The following is a 20,347-nucleotide window of genomic DNA, read 5'->3' as shown; positions in this document are numbered from 1 at the left end:
ATTTTTACGTCTTATACTGTGGGTAAAAACGGCTGCTGCTATGATTTTGTCTTGTTTATGAGCTCGTTGTTGTCCTAATTTAGGATCTTCTTTTTTAATAAATTATTGAAAATCTTAAAAAAAAAGTGAGATAGGGGGCCCAGCGAGGATGTTTGCCCTGAGGCCCGTGCTGGCTCTCGACGTTCCTGAATAGCACCTTAAGAAAATTTAAGTAAATGAAACTTCTTCTGCTAGGCATATCAAACCTTTCCCCTGTACTGTGTGAAATTGTTATTCTTGAGCAGTTTGTAAACAAACTGTACCTTTGGGACATTTTCATGGTGCTTCATTTCATCCTAAGGTTTCCACTTCTAGATAGTTTCTTTTCTATTTAATTTGCATAATTGGTGTTATTTTGTTTATAACTGGTAATTTTGGCTTTAAGGTTTGTCATAACAAACCTTGAAATTTAGCAAAAGCACAATAGTTTTTAAGATTTTTTTCAAACTTACTGTGTATTTAATTGCATATAACAATAAAAGCTGGATACTGTGTGAAGAAAATTTTTCATGTTAGCCAGCTTGAGAATCTCTCCTGGAAAGTTTAGTTTCCTTGTGTCATTGCTTTATCTAACTTCTGGCTATCTTTTACGTCTTCAGGAAAGTCTAAGATGATTAATCAAGAAATGGAGTAAATATTTTTGGTATGTGACTGGTCATTAGTTAACCTAGTATGTTGTTATTGTAAGATAAAAAAACAATGATTAAATTACCAAATTTGGTACTACTTGTACATTTTTAAACAGTATCTTAATCTTTATATGCCAGGTATAGATCTTATGAAGATATTCCAATGTTCTTTCAAAATTATATATGTAGTACAAAAACCCTACAATAAAAACAATTATAATTTTTTATCTTTAATATGCATATTTTGCCAGTCCTACAATTAAGAAGTATTTTAATTGTGGTTTTTATTATATCCTTATTTAATCATATTGTTATTAGCTTTTCTGTGAATACACCTAATTTGACTGTTATAGTAATAAAATTTTGACAAACTTTTGAGTACTATTGTAGAAAACCATGTACAGCATGACATATATAAATATAAATGTTTAAAGAGATGTGTTCATTCAGAAAACCAAATATTTGTCTTGCTATACATTAAAGAAAATAACCCCTGAGAAGCTTTGATTAGATTACTTCATTGTCTGACTATTTAGTTCGCTCTTTAAGTTATTAGTACCTTTCTGAGAGTACAGGTTGACATTTAAAGATAAAGATTCAGTGATCAGCACTTAATAAAATATTATTAAATAATAAATTATTGTTTTTTTTATTTTATTGAGAGTGTTGATCATTGAATCTTTATCTTGAATCTTAGTTCTTTCCTTTATTGTAAATGCTTTGAGAATCATTCATCATTTGAAGAAAATAAACATGATTATTTATATGTTCAGTTATTGGTTTAACAGTGGCTTCTCTCTTGCTGTAGCTCTTCCAGGAGCGTCCAGTTTGGTCAAGAAATGCTCTAGTTGCAGTGATGGGATGTGAACGAACTGTCATAAAGTTTATTTTGCCAATTTTTTCATACTACCATCTCACAGGACCATGGAGAAGCTTTTGGGTGAGATTTCAGTATGATCCAAGAAAAGATCCATTAGCCAAACAATACCAGACTCTTGACTTCCGTGTTAAACTACGTAAGTGGTAATTTTCAGAGAGCTGGTGTGATTAACACAATTTATTGATATAACCAGTTGCTTACAAATGTTGATTATAATGATTAGTATTATGTAAAATAATCAATCAAAATTATGATTAGCTCAATTAATGTCATGAAAATAATCAAGTAACTGAAATATTACCATTATGATTTCTCATTATTATTTTTGATTAATTCAAGGCTACTTAGCTTAATTTATTAGTGTCAGAACTCCCAAAAATAATCAACTACATGAAATTAATATTTCTGAGTATACTGTTTTTTATTATTCCAATTATCCGTACTTCATATGAAAATATTTAATTAATGAATCTGATAATTAATCAGCTAATTGCACAGCTCTACTTTTCATTAAAAAGAGTTACCTTATTCAATTTGATTATAACCACATATTTATAAAAAGTGAGTGAAAAATCACCAGGTAACTTGCAGTACAATTCTCATAATTGAATAGTGAAGTTCTAGTTACATCAGAAAACAACTACATGTGCATGGCCAAGATTTCTAAGACCAACAAAACAGACTCTTTGCTATTGGAGACGTGTAGAGAATAACCCACATCTAACATCCACTGCTGTTGTCAGACCCGTGCAAGTATAACTCAGTGTCATCAAAAGTTCTTTTTGTAGCATGGGCTACAATGGTAGACTAGTTAGATGGAAGCTACTCCTCATTTTAGGCAATATTGTATATCAACAGCAGTGGGCATCACAGATGCTATCACACTTTCTTGCCTTTTGGGTGTTGTAATTTTTTTCTGTTGAGTCCAGATTTGTATGATTTGTGGACACTAGATGCATCTGAGTTTGGAAATGATCTTCCTAGGAATTTTCTTTGAATCATCTCAAGCTATGACAAAATACAGACTATTTTGGTGTGAGGTATCAGTTGGGTGGCTGGATGATTACAGGTTGCAGTATGCCAAGATATCTAGCATTGTAGGAGGCCTTCTATCTATCTATGCCAATGACAAACTTACCAGACAAGGTAGTATTTTCATGCAAGAATGAGCTTCTGCTCTTTCAACCCAAGTCACAAAACAATGGTTTGAAGGACAGTTCTTTGCTACCTTCCCATGATCCAGTCAATCACTGACTGTGAATTTTAATAAGCACAAGCTTAGGTACTTGTACTTTGTCCAGGTTATGAACTTAAAAAAATGTGGGGGTGGATGCTATGATAAATAACACAAAAATCCTAACTTTCACACAATTTATTTATAACATAACATATTTTAACAATATTCATTATTACCTCACCAAAGGTTTTGTATAAGCTTTAAGAACTCACTATGTGTATACTTAAAAGATGGTATACACTGTGCAATGGTCAGGGTGACTTTGTATTAAGAGGTAGCGGCCAAAGTAGTGGTGGTGGAAGTGCTTTCTGTTACCCAATTTCAACACCCAGCTCTTAACGTCCTTCCACAGTGTTTCACGTGATTAATTAATTGTTGGTCATTGGCTGCAGAAGTGTCTTACAGACCAAAGTTGAAACATCACAGGTCAGAGTAGGAAGTGGGTATAACTCAAGAAATGGCTCTTTATATCAGCCTTATGGTGGCTGTTGGAGAAGAAACTTCAGCTGAATTTATGTATTATTGAAATAATGTAGGCATTTCACTTCATTGCATTCCTCCATAGAGTGTTAGTGCACTTACTGAGATATATATATGACGTTTGTGTGCCCTCCTCCACACTTTGTGTATGTGGTGTTATAGAAAATTTATTAATTTTTGTATAAGGATGTGGCACCGTCTGTGAATATAGTGAACTTTAACTTATTTCAAAGATAAGAAATGCTCAATAACAGCAATAATGGGTGTGTGTGTGTGTAAAGGGGGTTGTTATTCTCTCATTAACATGCCCTCTGTTCCAAATTATCATTCCACAAAGTTTGATTGAAATTAGCCAAGTGATTTAAGAGTACTTAGATAATGAACATACAGACAGACACAGATTTTTATGCTTTATATATATATATATAGATAGATAGATAGATGTATGGTCCATCCCTGTAAAACATCTCAAACAAACAACTTCTAGGGCCATCCTCATCTAAGTTCTTCACTAGAAGTGGTGTTACAGTCCCACAGGCTCAGAATTCTAGTCTTGTAAATAAAGTATGTACCCATGTTAATGTTTTGAATACTGACAAAGGCGTATCAGTTAAATACTAATGGTAATATTGCACCCCTTTGTGTCATGTTTATTTGATATAATGGGTTCTTTCTGGAGTGGGTGTCTATTTACATGTTGGAACCATTACTGTTCTAAAATTGTAGGTAACTGACCATAAAAATTAGCTTTAGATGAAAATAGGAAAGTACTAATGTTTTCTAAATGTGACAGTAATGTTAGTGAACTGAAATGTTTGAGAATTAAAAAAAAAAGAATAATGTATAAATATGACATTTCTAATAAAAGAATTAGCATAAAGAATCACACAAAAAATGTGCAGTGAATTTCAAAAAGTTTTGGGTCTTTCTTTTTTTAAATTTCAATTCAAATATGACAGTTTTTTTGATATTCATTTTATACTTTTCATCTGCTATTTTCTTCCTTAGTTAAAAAGCTTACGCATGTTTTAAACTAGGGTTTGGAATAGTAATAAATAATACTGTAAAAATAATAATCAGTTCAGAACTTCAAACAATTTTCAGTGGGACCATCACATGATGTAGGAATTAAGTCCAAAAGAAGTGCTTACAACTACAAGCTTCCAACAAAGTTTAGCCGACCAGGTGATCGGGTTGCCACAATTCAAACTCAGAGTTTCTCTCTTTCTAGAGATGAAGAGCCAGAAGACAAACATGGAGAAGAGGAGATGAACAGAGTAAGTAAAAAATAAAATGTTTCTTATTTTTTAATATTTTTGTCAGCTTTTGTTGCAGTACTGTGTATCAAGAGAATATAGTTAAACTGAGCAATAAGAAAGGGAAAATTTGTTTTAAAAAGAATTAGATTTATGAAAATACAGTAATAAAAATATTATTTTAATAGTTGCACTTTAACTGCTGATAGTTGGTGAAGCAGTATAAACCAGTATGCCTAAAATTTGTGATAAAACACATTAATTGCAAATATTTTCCCCAACATTACTCGTAATTTGTTGTGGATTCCACATCAGAGGCAAGTAAAAAAAAACTTACAACTCAGATCTGTCTTTTGTCTCCCACAGGTCATTATCTAATCAAGCCTATTATTTTAATGTTCAAACAATATAAAGTATTCATCATTTAGCTCTTACCAATCCAGCAAGATTTATAACATGAGATGTTACCCAGTAGACTTAAGTGTACTTGTATTTGTAAAACTTAACTCAGTACAGTGTTTATTGACACATCCATAAATTTGAAATGACAATCATTTATTTGTATAATTGGTGGAGGTATATAGTTTTTAAGCCTCAAATGTTTGTTCAAAAGTATTAGTAATAGTTCAAAATTAATTTTGATAAAGTCATCAAATTCTTATTAATACAAAAAGAGCACTAAATGGTATGAATACAGAACAGCTGACAAGTTTGCCATATAACTACTTTAACTAGGATAATTAAACTAAACAAATTTCCTTTTCTTTTAATAACAAGCAGTTTTAATTGTGGTTTATTTTAGTTTAATGTTGACTGTTGGTGCTGTTCATTTGAGTACTTTACATAATTTGTTAAACTTCCAAGTATCACTGATAAATTTTAAACTATATAAAAAATTCAGATAAACTTTAAGAAAAACACTTAATCCTCTCTGCAATGTATCCATATGAGTCTCGTAAATGAACATAAGAAGTTTTTTTCTGTTTTTTCATAGGTTTTTGTAAGCTTAGAAGAAATGGATAGTGTGAAACTTGTAAATTAGAGTATGTTTACAATTATGTAATGCTACATATGCATATGTGTAAAATTTCTACACTGTTCAATAGTGTGTGTGTTTGTCTAAAGATAATCAAACATGCAGATGCCATGAGTATTATGGGATACTTTGTCAATATTCAAGGCAAGCATAATATATGTAAAAAATAATATTAGTTTTAAAATCCAAACACCTGAAAGAGGACATGGTTAAAATACAAACACAACAAAACATTGTGGTAATAAATGCTTTTAACCATATCCAATTTTAGCTATTTTGATATCACAACTAACTTTGTGTTGAGATATCTCCACATTTTATCTGATAATATTATTGAAGCACAATATATTTTTGTAACTACTAGAAACTGAGCTACAAATTCATCCCAGGACTTCTGCCACCTTGCCGCCAGATGTTCTATCAGCTCTGTGATATAGAAGAACCAAAAGTTCAGGCCCTGGTTCATCAGAATGATGATCAAAGTCCTGAAGAGTGCCATCCAAAAGAAGGGTGGTGTGTGCCTGGTGTTCTCGAACAGTGTCGAGAAATTATGCAAGAATCTTTGCAAGAAACTTTGAAGAAGATTAGACTAAAAAGTATGTGCCCACTATTTTAACCTTTTTTTTAAATATTTAAATCCACTATTCCATAGCAAAAACTGCTTTTTTACTACAGTATTTGTATATTTTGTGTATATTAACAAGCAATATCTGACTTAATCAAAGAAAATTACAGTAGATTGCAAAATGAGTCCTTGTAAAATCCAGTAAAGAATAAATAGCTTATGTACATGGGTGAAGCACAGGTGCAATCTGCAAGGCATTTTGCTGCAGTTGGAAAGGTTGATAGACTATACAGGTGAAGAGTTACATGCTACCAAAGTGAAGCAGCTTTGGGTGATGGTCATCAGTTGTATCACCAGCATCAGTCATCTTGGTAATCCCTGTCAGTGATTTTTTTTTCTTCTTGTTAGTTAGCTCTCTATCTCTTCTCCTGCTAGTTATCACTTGGATTTTTCATGCTAATTATTTCTTTCTCACCATCTTTCATCTGCTGCCTTTCTTACTTTTTATTATACAGCCTATCTTCCTTTAATGACTGCTCATCATGCTACTATGTCTTTCTTCATCTTCTGTTGGCATATCCTAATCAGCAATATTCAATAGTTGCATTCTTCACCCACATTTTCTTTCTTAAGCAAGCTACAGTTTTGTCATCCATGAGGACCCTGGAATATTCCACACTATGTTTATTGTTATTGTGTTTTGTAGGTAGTACTGCTGTTGACACCACCAATCTCCTATTACTTTGACCCTGCTGCAGATCTAGGGAAAGAACTTAGCTTTTATTGATTTTTCCTCATTTGTTTGAGGCTGTTTACCCTAATCTTGATTTTGACTATTGGAAGGAAATCTCTCCTTATTGTCATTTACAAAAGCTGCTTTAAATGCATTGAGCTTGAAATGCAGCTTTTGGACAACCAGCTTGCTAAAAAAACAAGCATATCCTGTTTCCCATCACAATTACACCTGCTGCACTGTTAACATTCTGAGCATTTTGTGATCTTGCACTTGCAGGTCAGCTTCAAAACTAATGCTTTTTATATTTGTATAGAGTTTGGAGTGAAATCACATTAAAACAACCAATAGCCACAAGCCAATTTTATAGTGATTTCACTGAGAACACATACTAGTCACTCCAAACTCTATACAAAATTAAAACAACCAATAGCCACAAGCCAGTTTTATATTTGTATAGAGTTTGGAGTGACTAGTATGTGTTCTCAGTGAAATCACATTAAAACAACCAATAGCCACAAGCCAATTTTCAGCAATAACTGCTCCAACTAACCCTATAAAAGTTACTATCTGTATAAGTATTCCTTTTCTTTCAGGATTGCTCTACACCATTCGTCAAAAATAAGCTGTATTCTGCTACATTTTTGGGAAATACAACAAAATCCCACATTAAACAGGCTGATAGCACTTTAGCAAAACACACTGTGATTAAATCATAAATCACTTGTTAAACTTTAGAATATTATGTTTGGATTATCCAAAAATGTGATGGTTCTAAATTTGTATGGCATCCTTAGTAGTTGGATGTGTTTTAGAGCTGTTGTTATCTTTCACTATCCATGTTGTGTGTAGTAGTATATGCTCAGTGGTCTAGTCTTTGTACTAATGTGTAATAACATTTTTAAAAATTGAATGTTCAATTATTTGAACCACCATTCATAAGATTAAGTGCTTATGAAATATTTTGTTGCCATCACAGTAATAATAAAAGGCTTATTTGCTTTGCCTGAAAATTCTGATGTCTTTCATTCTGTTTTAAATACTGTGATTGCTTACAAGAAATTGTACTTCACTTGCAGGAAAATAAAATTTGATTTATACAGTGAATATAACCTTCTATTTCACATATTTTTTCATGTTATATATACATATCCAAGTAGGTGGTAGAGCATCAACATAACATAAAAATATGGAAATAATACTTTTAAGTGTATGAACAAGCATTTGTTTTTATTTATAATTTTTCCTTTATATTTATACTTTGCTGAAAGGGTGTAAATTAAAAATGGGGTGGGTAAAGTCAATTGGCCAAATATTGATTAATTATAATGTCTTATGCAGTCACTTACTCAGGAAGCAGTTTGGTTTTTACAATGAACTTTGCAGGTCCAAAATAAAACAACTTATCAGTTTTAAGACCTGACTATCATAAAATTTAAACTTGCTAACTAGTACTTGGTAAGCCCTAAAGAAAATACCTGAGATCTTTCCCTCTCAAGAAGTCATGCCAGAATATTTTATCTATACACTTATTACTTAAACAAATATCATATTGGTCTGATTATAGGGTAGTGTTTTTTAATTAATAATTAGGCTGTAAAATTCATATTTGCCTTATAATCACAGCCAACCACAGGCCCCTTCCCCCTACTGTAGCCTGTCACATTCCTTGATGTCCAAATAGCATCTGTCTATGCATGTGTGCCATATGTTCACACAAGATCATCACTAATTCTTGTAGTCAATCCACCTACAGGCTGTTCAGTTATAGTATTGATTTTGCAGACCTAAAAAAGGATATTATGACATTCAATTTTTTTTCTTTCCCATGGTTTATGAAAATGGGGGTTGCCTTATATTTGAGAGTGCCCTATAATCAGGCAAGTACAGTAGTTCTGATATTCTGAGAATATATATCAAAATTTTGTTTGGAACACGATTTTCTTATGAGGCTTCCAAGAACCTGGATAAGGTGAAAATTGTAACTGCTTGAAAAAATAATAAATACAAAGCATTGTATTTATTTCCTTATATTTCAAGCATATCAATTTCTGTATATATCTAGATATGTAGAATTGCCTATACACACAGAAAAGGTGAAGGAGCTAGTACCAAGAAGCTTAATTTTATGAGCTTCTCAGTGTGTTTTAAGTTATAATGCCTATCTTGTTGGTACTGAGCAAAGTAATTGTCCTTTAAGAGTTCTCATATTTTTTTCTCTTTCCACCATTATGGATGAACTTTTGTTTATTTTTATTTATTTATAACTGTAAATGTATAAGTCATAATGTTTTCAAATTGTTATAACTTACATTTTTTGGATGTCTGTTTAATAACACATTTTGTTTAGTAAAAGTATATTTGAAACTTCAGCAAGTTCAAAAATACTTAGCAAAAACTGCTGTAAAAGTTGAAGCTGAAGTAATATAGGAAAAATTTATCCTTTGTGATCTTTTCTGTCTCTGATTGTCCAGCACATGAAGAGACATCTTTAAATGAAGCTGAGTTGAAAGAGGAGGAAGATTTAGAGGATCTGGAAGATGATGCTGAATTTTCAGACCAAGAAATAGATGCTGGTGAAATTGAGGAAGTAATGGAATATATGAATACAGAATAGCTTAGTGAACTGAGTTGAACTTCTGACTTGAAGACAAACTCAAAGAAAAGCTGTAATAATCTATTATTTAAAACACTTTTGTACAACTAGAAAATAAAATTCTGTGTTTGTGAAATTTGTAAGTTATCTAGCAATCATTTTATGCAAACTTTTCAAAGTAGTAAAATGTACTTTAATTAAATGAAGATTTATGACTTTTTTTGTTTCTTCATTAGATATTATGAATTTTTGGGCACTAAATTAAAAGAATATTAAAACATGGCAATTAAAATAATATATCTAAAAATCTTCAAAATAGTTAATCCCTAAAGAAAATAAGTAATGATTTAAAAAACTGATAACAAAAAAAAATTTTTTTAAATCACTTTTTTTTTATTCGTAGGAACAAAATATGACATATGGATACACTAATTAAAAATAAAGGATATAAACCTCCACCAAAAGTTAATATATATATCTCCAATAACTTTCTTTTTGTACCAAAATATATTTAAATATTTTACTTTTAAATAAATATTTTTAGCATAACTTGGTACTCAATCTAAGTTAAACTTTAGAATACAGAGTTAATTTCTAAGATTACAAAAACCGATCCCATTTCCAATGATATATCAGATTTAACCTATGATTATGTTAAATTTAAATTCATGTATATTATCTGAAGTTTTTCAACTTTAATTATGTTTTAATATCTGTTTTAATTTATTAAAACCTCTATTTTAATCTGGCTGGTAACCAGATAGAAAAAAAAAGGGGGGGTAGTATTTACTTATTTTTTTTTACAATACATGATTATTAAATCTGTAATGTTAACTGATAAAGTTTGGGAATGAGGAGAAACAAATGGCATACTTTTTTACAAATCTTAGCTTTACCAGGAATTAAATACAAATTTCTACAAGTCAAGTCAGATGATGATTTATATAATCATTGCACAAATCTTATTAATAAGTTTGATGAACAAGTGAGGTCTATGACCATACATGTAATTTACACTTTTTATATCACCTAGTTCATTGTCTTTTATTTACTTATTCAAGAGAAGTAAAACCACAAAGGCAATATGACTGTGAGGTCATGATTTTCATGCTACTACAAATAGTTGCATAAAATGAAAAAACTGGCAATCATCATAGTTTTCATGTTCGCTACATAATTAATCATGCCTACAATCTGTAGTAAAAATTCTGAAGGTAAAAAAAAGAAATGTGATTACATAAATGACCAAATACCAATCTTATCAGAAAACATATATTCAGAGTAGGATGTCCCACTTCTGCACACCTACTATCCAAAGATCATCTTTAAAATGTCATCAAATTTTATAAGATAAATTAACAAATAATTTAAGTTCAGAAGAAAATAATAAAACAGGAAATTGACTTCTCCAAATTATAGACACATGTTCGCAACCTATAAATTCTGGTGAAAATTTATTCATTAAATAGTAACATGTTCATTACAGAAAATTATGTTTTTAGGAGGTGGGAAGAACAGAATGTAATAAGCAATCAGACTTATTCAGTATTAACATACTTCCATCATTGGTAATCCTTCTAAAACAAACGAGATAAATCTGTTTAAAACAAAACTAAGAGAAACTGATTACACAGTTTGCTATCAGAAGAAAGAGTCCCTACAACTTCAAGATGACAAAACATGTTGCAACTTTAAAAAATTATTAATACATCTGATAATATTGGGAAATAAATTGTAAAGCGCTAAATCTTTATTAGCATAGTCTGTTCTTTAACTTGAATGTTTGAATTTTAAAATTTAATAAGTTCTTTATATATTATTCTGCTTCTTAACTCAAAAAGACATTTTCTTTATTAAAAGAACCTGAAATTAGGCTTTAAATGTATATTTACAATCTTTTTTTTTTGTAATGTATCATAAGCATATAAAATATGTGGATATTTGTATTTTGAGTGTTGTTTTTCCAACTTTCTTGAACAGCTTTTAAAATGATTTAATATGACAAGAAAATTAGAATTTGTTAAATGACATACAACTTATTCCATGTATACATTTTTATCTTTTAACAGTTTAACTGGTACACATACTAGGTTTTATTTTCTTGGAATTAAGAATTCTGTGTAGCACCAACTTTTTGAATAAAAACAAGTATATCAAAGGTGGTATATCTTTCACATCATTTTTAAGCTACACATTAAGATTCAATAGAGTTGCTTAAAGAATTATCAAGTCAAACTGGGAAAACCTTTCTGCCATTGATTAAACGAAATGTTTTTCGAGATATTTTATCAAAAAACAACAAGCCCGCAGCTCTTTCAATGCTTTCAATTGGAACCTGTAACAAATCAAATAAAAAAAATTTAATCAAAATTTTAGAATGTACGATTCATAACTTGTAACAATAGAATTTAATAACAATTAAAAGGTGTACTCGTAACATATCAATATACAGTATATGTGAAAACAACCTGGGTAGTATCTTGAGATGTCTTTTATTCAGGTACACAACACCAAACACTCAAAAGTGTAAAACACTAATTGTGCTGTTTGCCATTAAGTTTATACCAATCAAAATAAAATATCAAGTTTTAACCACAGATAATACAATCCTTTTCAGTCTAGAAATACAAGGTAACAATTAAATTTATTATTTTTAATCTAAAAAGATGTTTGAAAAAATTATGATTCCATGCAAGAAACTTAACTCCCATGCCTTTCATAATTGTATAGATAAATATGAGGTGTTATAAAAAAAAGAATAACAAAAAATCAACTTATAAAAAATTATTACACATTAAATATTCCAGGTCTCTGCAATACATAAAAATAGTTTTATAATGACTCTAGGATTTCCCTCATTTTAACAAAACCTCCAATTAACAATTAACTTGTAGTTCTAAGAGTTTGGAAAGGCAAAAATAATTATCTCGATAGAAGATATGGTTGTATTTAGTTTTTGTTTCAATTTCTGAAAGTTTTTCTTGCACACTAATAAACTAAAGTAATTCTAAGAACTTATGAATGAAATAAAAAAAAAGAATATATAATAATATGTCAACTACACTACATCTGCTATATCCAGTACCAACGAGGTCTTTCAGCCAATACCATGGCTTGTCAGGCTGACTGGAATACAACAGACATAACAGCAGTTAGGATGCTATTTATATCATTACTTTCATGAACAACTATTGTTGTTGTGTGGACAAACTAGATTATGACAGTGAAATGTAATTATTTTCCCATACTATATGACATTACCAGTGATATGACCTCAAATCAACAAAGAATACAATGTTTCAACATATAGTACTAGTTGATATGTTTTAGATCACTAATTTTATTCATATTCACAATATAGCTTTACGCAATATGAATACAATTTTTTGATGATTTTGAAATCCTGTTTGAAACTGAACTCTTTACGTTAAGCAACAACAAAATATGTACTAAAAGAAAAATTCTTATAAAATCTCAATTTTTTTTTCTCACACACACACATATATATATTATATACACATCAGTTGCTAATGAAGTAAGAATCACTGAGATTTAAATTACTAAGTAGTCTAGCAATACAATAAGTTAAGTAACTTGAGAATATAGCATAAAAAGTTCCTTTAAAATATATTGTATTAGCACCATGACACAAAATATAATCATTCATCATTTTCCTTATACTTCAGACAATAACAGTCATGAGATTCTCCCTTAGAACATAATTATATATGCAAAATACAGTAAAAATTGCCTGCATATATATATATATTTATAAGGTTATATTTATTTTGACTTTCAATTTCTGAAATTTTTTCTTGCATAACAATAAATTAAAAGTTACTTAGAGGAACTACAACAGATGATGTAAGAGCCAAACAGAGCTGCTAAAACAAATAAGGATAAAAATCCGATGCTGGCATAAAACTTCTAAGAAGAGAAAATGATCAGTCTTTTAGCTTGCCTTATGGGACTGAGTATTTTCCCTGCTTAATATATCAAAATAATGCACTAGAAACATTAAATTGAACCAGCCATCATCGCCCTACCATAAATAAGTTCCAGAAAATAAGAGCAAGTTCAGTTAAAACATAACTACAGAATATATATATAAGCAGAGGGACTCCTGGGAAAATGTAGGATTCTAGAAGTATCACTTATGTAAAAGCTGAAGCTTCCATGAGATGAAGGTCCATTGAAGCATCTGAATAAAACTGTTAACAATGTGATGTTTTTTGTTTTGCACAACTGACACTGAAAATAAGCTGACTGTACTGGTATGCTTAAACATATATATATACATTTAGAAGAAAAAAAGTGTTAACAAAGATTACATATTCAATACAATGTTACATCTGCAACAACCCTTGGATGATATTGATCAGAACACCAAGACAAACCAAACCATTAATACACTTGAGAATTCCAATAATCCAACCTACCAAAGTAGCTACTACAGTTTTAACGTATGTTGATTTATTATGGTTAAACCAAACTCTGATGCCACAAATGCCAACATCTTACATAAACATTGATCTCCTGTGTACAAAGCCAAGCAGAAAATGAAACAAAAGTCAAAGCAAGAGCATGTAGATCTTAGCAAATCAGATAAAATGCACTTTCCAAATATCTTCAACTTAAAACAAGACTGAACCAATAACTATTTCAACCTTGATATAAAATGCTAGTTATCTTACATAAAGAAACAAAAATCTGAAAAAAAACTGCTGAAAAATATTTCTGGAACATCCTTTTTCACAAAGTCAACACACTCTTGGTTGAGGAAACTACTGTAGACTGTGTAGGAAAATAAAAGCAGAATCTACTACAGAAGAGGATTCTATCAAGGAGAAGTCAAAATAAGTACAGTACCCAAGTACTGTAGGTCAAATAAGTCTTGTGACAGTAAGACGTGGATAAATGAGCTCTTTCATGGGTGGGAGCAGAAATAAACAGGCAAGAAAGTCCAGAACAAGCTACCCTAAAACAGCACATGAGACTAGTCTAAGCTAAAAAGAACTGAGGAATAAAGGTCTTGGAATGGTTGGTAAGCAGAAGCAAATTAAAAGCCATTTGAATTAGCTAAATCTATTAGAGAAGCATGGTGAATCAGACCATAACTGAAACAATTATATAAAACGATAAAAACCCCATAACCTGAGTGCTTTTAAAAGGTAAAGGAGAAAGGTCCACCTTTCAAAAGAGCTCGAGTTATAGGGTTTTATCATTTTATGTTAAGGCTTCTTGAATCTCCTTGTTTTCCTGACATCATGAATGAAGCAACTATACAATGTTACTCAATCACCTAGTCCTCGGAAAAAGTTTCAGAGTGAGTTTAAAAAAAAGTTCAGATTAAGATAAGCAGAAAACACATGATGAAAAGGCATCAAAAGTCTCATACATCCAAATTTGAACCAAATTCATAAACAACTAAAAAAATATAGAAAAACTTATGAAGGATCATTGATTCAATTAAGAAGAAAACAACACACCAGGAGTAAAAGAAAATTAAATGCACTAAAGGTGGTTGAGTACTATCACGAAACAAATATAATGAAAAAATTGAAGAAGTGCAAATGTAACACCAAAAGTGTACAAAGTTATCAACAGAAAAATCCTAAAAACCATAAAAAAATAAAATTAGACAAAGAGATTTGTTCTACTCCACTTTTTCTAAATGACCCCCAATTCTGGTAAAAAATGTGAAAAGAAAGTGAACTTTATCATAAATCTTTGGACTGGAACCTCATTATAATAATAAAATTTTGAATTACTTTAAAAAGTTTTTAATAAGTAAATAAAGTTTTCAAATTTTGTTGTACCATAGCACAAACTTCATAGCTGGGCTCAAAGGGTCAAAAAGTAGAAGAAATAAATGGGGTAGAGCTATAAATAAGAATAAAAGTAGGGACAAATGGCTAGTAAAAGTCATCCTCTCCACAGAAAACATCAAGTTCAGGAAGGAGTTTTATCTTATACCAAGTATGGATACAAAAAGTTTAATAAAAATGGTCATTGGTAAAATCACCTTCAACAGTTACTGACGTGTATAAAAAAAAAATTATATTCACAAACAATCGAAACATGAAATATTTTGTCAAATGCAGCAGAATTCATGCATGTGAAATGATTTTATACAATAACTTTGTTTATGAAATAAGGAGAAAAAGTTTTTCATACCTGTAACATCACAACACACCAGCAAAAAAGTCAAAGAGAAACAAAATAACAATAACTAAGAATATAGGTACTATGCCCCTAGCAACTACTATCCATGTTAATACACGTATATCAGGGCAATAAGTGTTTATATGTATTTTATTTTTAATTTGCATATATGGCAAAGCTACTAAGACTAGTTTCCATCATCCCTAATTTTGAATTACTGATCAGAGGAAATGTAATCAATCAACACCACCTCACCAATCACCATCCATGATAAAGGACTGACTGTCAACCTTAAAACAAACCCACAGTTGCAAAGTGTTGCAAATACTTTGTGGTATCTCATGGATTTGAACCTGACTCGATGTTTGAGAGAGAGAGAGAGAACTCACAGTATATGATTCATCAGTCAGAAACAACATTAATGAATAAAAGCAGAATCAAAGTCAAAGTTTTACAGACACTTGAAATTTTTAACTTCCTGTACCTTAAGAGGTAAATAAAAATAACTGGAAGATGCCAGTTTCAAAATAGATGACAAAATTATATATATATATATATATACCATAAACCAAATAAAGATTGGAATATTATGGAATATTTATCAATTTTCCTCTCTACAGCTAAACAGATGAAAAACATTTCACCCAATGGATCACAAGTTTTTGATGGGGATGCTTGGTTCTAGTTTAGTTTTACCATTCATACATTAAATTAATGTCTAAGTAGCATTAAGTATTTCAGTAGTTGAATTTTAAATAAATAACTTACCATAAAGGCACTGAGAGGAGTATCCTCCTCAATAACTTTATTAGGCATCACATATGCTTCTAAGTCATACTCCCTCTGATCTGTTTCTCCCACTATAACTTTAAAGAAGTGGGTTGGAACAGCAACATTGTTTGAACCAATGACTTGATATTTTACATATTTCTTACCATCTGGCTCCTCTCTGAAACACAGAAGACCACATTTATACATATAGGCTTAATCTGCAAGGTGTAATGATACTGACACGAACTCACCTCTTCACACTCCATAACCAGTAATATAACTATGTTTAGGCTAAATGAATTTTGTTTTCCTACCCTTTCACCTCAAAAGCACTCTTAGCCATTTCTAGATTCAATATTTTTTCCATAATACATGTATTATAATAATAATATTATAATAGATGTGTAAAGAGAAAAAAAGTAGTTTTTGTAATTGTGGTCATACAGCAATTCTTGATTTACATACATTTTGTGTAACTGCCAGGGAATATATCAATTAATATAATTTTATTCACTTGGTCAAAATAAAATGTTTTTAACAGTATCTCCACCAAGTAATAACTAACTATATCAATTCAAAAAAACATCGTTTGTGAAATTTGGTTGTAATTAACCTATGCTAGAATATACAAAATCTAAGATACAACATGAACGTGAGAGATTGTGTTATATTGTAGGAAACAATTAGAGAATTTTCAACAGGGCTTACTAATTACTAGTTTCAAACCAGAAATGGGCAAGTTTACTTAGTCCATGAGAAACCAAAATAAACTTGTGTTGAAAAAAAGACAGCTGAGGTACAAGAGTCATGTTTCTAATAAGACTCATCTGACACACCAAATTAAATTTAAATGCAACACATGTAAATGTTTACATACAACAGGCATACACTGTATTTGTTTTTATAATTTACTGATCCTCTACTGAATATAACCATTTTACCCAAAGGATATATAAAACACTTTTATATCTGGCCTATCAAAGATTACCATAAAAAATATTACTCTTTTTCTTGTTGTTGTTTTTTTTATTCTTTAAAAGCATGGTTTAATTATTTTAACATACAAAACTAAAACATTTGATAAACTTAATACCATAACTATGGACAATGGTTGTGATAAACACATGTACATGGTTGCCCAAAACAAGAGTTCATATCACTCTGGCAAACAGAGGGTATGTTATTCCTACCTTCACACTTTCAAAATACTTTACACATAACCTTAATAACTTTTAAATTTTTTTTAATAATCTTTGAAAAAAATATTTTATTCAACCCCGTTTATACATAACTTGTATTGGTATCAAGTTATTTTACACTTAAAAACCACATCATGATAACAAATTTATATTTCATTATTTTGTTAATGCTAATTTTAATTTAGAGAGTAAATTACACTATATGTTACAATGACAAATAAAACCTGTTGCTGCTGGGTAGGAGTTCATAAGATAATTCAGCAGTCTAGTCACATGATTGAGATTCCTCTTAACATAATGCAAGAAAAAAAAAACAATTTCCACAGTATTTCTTTGTAAACAGAGATCAATGGCAACTTACATCCAACAATTAGGGAGTTATAGCAAAAACACTTACAAGCCCTGCTTGTGCAGACAAGTTAACTAACGGAAATATAAATTAAATGCAGACAATTTAAACGCCATTGCATGCAGTTGATAACTAAGGATTTCAAAATCTGAGACTCCAGTTTAAAGCTACTGTGCACACATGTCAGGTAAGATAATCGCAGTGACAAAGGAACTAACACACTAATAAAAAAAACAACAACCTACATTACTGATTCCCAGCTATACACATCCAAATTTATAACTGATATATATATATATAGCAACATATCTTACACTCAATAACAACTCAGTTTTCAATAAGCCACTCATTATGTATTATAAAATCAAAAATGATCGATATAATAATACTTATTTTACCTTGGTAGATAAAGGGGGCCTGTACAAACATAAACATTTCTGTAGGTGTTACGAGTTAAATGTCGAACATATTTTTCCAGTCTGTTCCACTTGTCCCTATTAAAACCTTTCCCAACCTGCCATTAGAAAATTATGTATTATATATGTTACTCAAAACAATACTAAATTCAAATAATAATAAATGTACAATTAATCCAGAAAGATTTCAAATAAAATGTAATATTTTCAACATCATTTTGGCTTTTGCAAAGAAAGAATGGAAATCATTATCTTTTTACCAGGTTAAAGATCTCTAAAATTAGAATTAACTGTTTAATTAACATAAAAAAAATTACTTCTAAGAGTTTAGTCTGTGAACAATCAATCATGAATACTGGTTTATATATACCAGTTATCCCATAGCATTACCTAATGAGAAAAAAAACTGATAAATTAAATCCTCTCACTTACAATTAAAAACTGCTCAAAAAAGATTTTATATAAGTATTGTTTGATTGTAGATTTTTTTTATTTTGCAGAATCTAAAATTTTTATATAATTCAGAGGTAGGATGCTTACAAGGTTAAAGAATGATCTTGTTAAACTGACTGAACATAAGTCACTCCTACCATAGTTGTATGTTGTATTTTAATTTGTCCTTATTTTCTGTGGGAATTTTACTTGACAACTTTCATTATGTTTTATCTATCCACTGTATATAATAGTATCACACAAATTATACAGTACTGTAAGTTGTGTTATTTTTACAATAAGCCTGAAAATATACTGTTATTTTAAATACATACCTGCGGGGCTATATTGCTAAGAAAAAACGTTTTATTTACAAGCTCTTGTCTTGTACGATGGTTGCCTGCAGCAGCTAGATGTCCTCTATCAAATCCACTTCCTTTGTAATCACTATTTTGTGAACGGAAGAAGGGATGGATAAAAGTATCTTCCTGAAACTCGCATTTACTCCGATCTACTTGATCGTTGCTTTTCAAACCTTCTCTTGTTAGGTGTTCAAACACCCAATGTGCTACTCGGTTTCTCTGATCATAGGATAAAACATAATTTTCTTGGGTCTTGATACTATTGTGACCAGGAATACCAAACTTCATTATCTGACTAACATTGGTAGCATTTGGTACTGGTTCAACTTGACTTCGTGCAACTGGTTCGAGAGATGTTGCTGCTATGACTGAGCTTTTGTTCTTCCATTTTTCAAATGTTACGCCTCCCATCCATCCAACAAAACCAGTTATAGCAAAGCGAACGAAATTTGAAGACATTGATTACTCAGTTAAATTATCTTTGCCGTTAAGCAATATATAATACAAAGGATATTAAAAGCTAACAAAAATTAAATAAATATTACTCGGTGAAATTAAAAACGTACATAAAAAATTTGAAGATACATCTATTACCTATACAATAACAATAGCATCTGAAAAATTTACAACAAAGGTATGAATAATAAAGGTCAAATGGTTGTATGTAACACCTATGATCTTTGTTACATATCTTTAGTTTCGTATTAACACCAGTTTACATTGTGACGAAAAATCAAACAAACCAGTATTAAGAAAAACCTCAGAATATTTCAAAACGATTAAAAACTATATATTTTATTTTTATAAACTATGTAAATAAATACTTTTTTATTGCAGCAACTTACTGGTTTCACACAATACTTACAATAATACAAAAAGGTAAATAAAGGTAAACGTACTACAAAGGTTATTTTATCTATCAAGTTTTCACTAGGTGTCCATGTCATTTATTGCATTACCATTGGCAACTGACAGCTAGATACTATTTGTTTAAATCATTAATTAGGTAACGGATGATAATGTGATTAACTTTCTTGCTCAGATTTAGATTGCATCGTTTTTCTCATGATGTAAAACAGTAGACCAAGAGTTTATCTCTGAAAGTGCTCAAGCGCCATTCATTAATTTCATAAAACAATAAGCTGATTATCTTATTCATTACCAGAACTTGTTAGTAGTGTTGCGTCAGCGAGGTCACGTGA

General features: G+C 30.4%; 2 protein-coding genes across 2 annotated transcripts in view; one reads left to right on the top strand and one right to left on the bottom strand.

Annotated features, from left to right (window-relative positions):
• LOC106472187 (general transcription factor 3C polypeptide 5-like) overlaps positions 1 to 9,587 on the top strand; it is a 24,150-nt gene extending 14,563 nt beyond the window's left edge. Inside the window, exons 5-8 of the mRNA XM_013932814.1 lie at positions 1,477 to 1,684; positions 4,370 to 4,542; positions 5,922 to 6,153; positions 9,330 to 9,587. Coding sequence (XP_013788268.1) covers positions 1,477 to 1,684; positions 4,370 to 4,542; positions 5,922 to 6,153; positions 9,330 to 9,472 — 756 coding nt within the window. The 3' untranslated portion in view covers positions 9,473 to 9,587. The remainder of the gene's footprint in view (positions 1 to 1,476; positions 1,685 to 4,369; positions 4,543 to 5,921; positions 6,154 to 9,329) is intronic.
• Positions 9,588 to 10,888: 1,301 nt separating this feature from the next.
• Positions 10,889 to 19,788, bottom strand: LOC106472186 (endonuclease G, mitochondrial-like). The gene is made up of 4 exons (XM_013932813.2): positions 19,119 to 19,788; positions 18,334 to 18,449; positions 16,385 to 16,565; positions 10,889 to 11,786 (listed from the first exon to the last, which is right to left on the bottom strand). The coding sequence occupies exons 1-4, from the start codon at positions 19,602 to 19,604 to the stop codon at positions 11,682 to 11,684; spliced, it is 888 nt and encodes a 295-aa protein (XP_013788267.1). The 5' UTR covers positions 19,605 to 19,788; the 3' UTR covers positions 10,889 to 11,681.
• Between the last annotated feature and the right edge of the window lie 559 nt (positions 19,789 to 20,347).

Source organism: Limulus polyphemus, unplaced genomic scaffold, assembly GCF_000517525.1.
Source record: "Limulus polyphemus unplaced genomic scaffold, Limulus_polyphemus-2.1.2 Scaffold5146, whole genome shotgun sequence".
In the NCBI taxonomy this organism is placed as follows: Eukaryota; Metazoa; Arthropoda; class Merostomata; order Xiphosura; family Limulidae; genus Limulus; species Limulus polyphemus.
Note: the sequence above shows the minus strand (reverse complement) of the source record. Positions and strands in the feature narration are given on the sequence as shown.

Bases quoted from the DNA above. Each gene is read 5' to 3' on its own strand.
- LOC106472186 (XM_013932813.2), bottom strand. From the start codon at position 19,604: ATGTCTTCAAATTTCGTTCGCTTTGCTATAACTGGTTTTGTTGGATGG. The intron at 18,450-19,118 runs GTATGTATTTAA...TTCTAATGGCAG, and splicing joins TTAGCAATATAGCCCCGCAG to GTTGGGAAAGGTTTTAATAG. The intron at 16,566-18,333 runs GTAAAATAAGTA...TCTGTGTTTCAG, and splicing joins GGCCCCCTTTATCTACCAAG to AGAGGAGCCAGATGGTAAGA.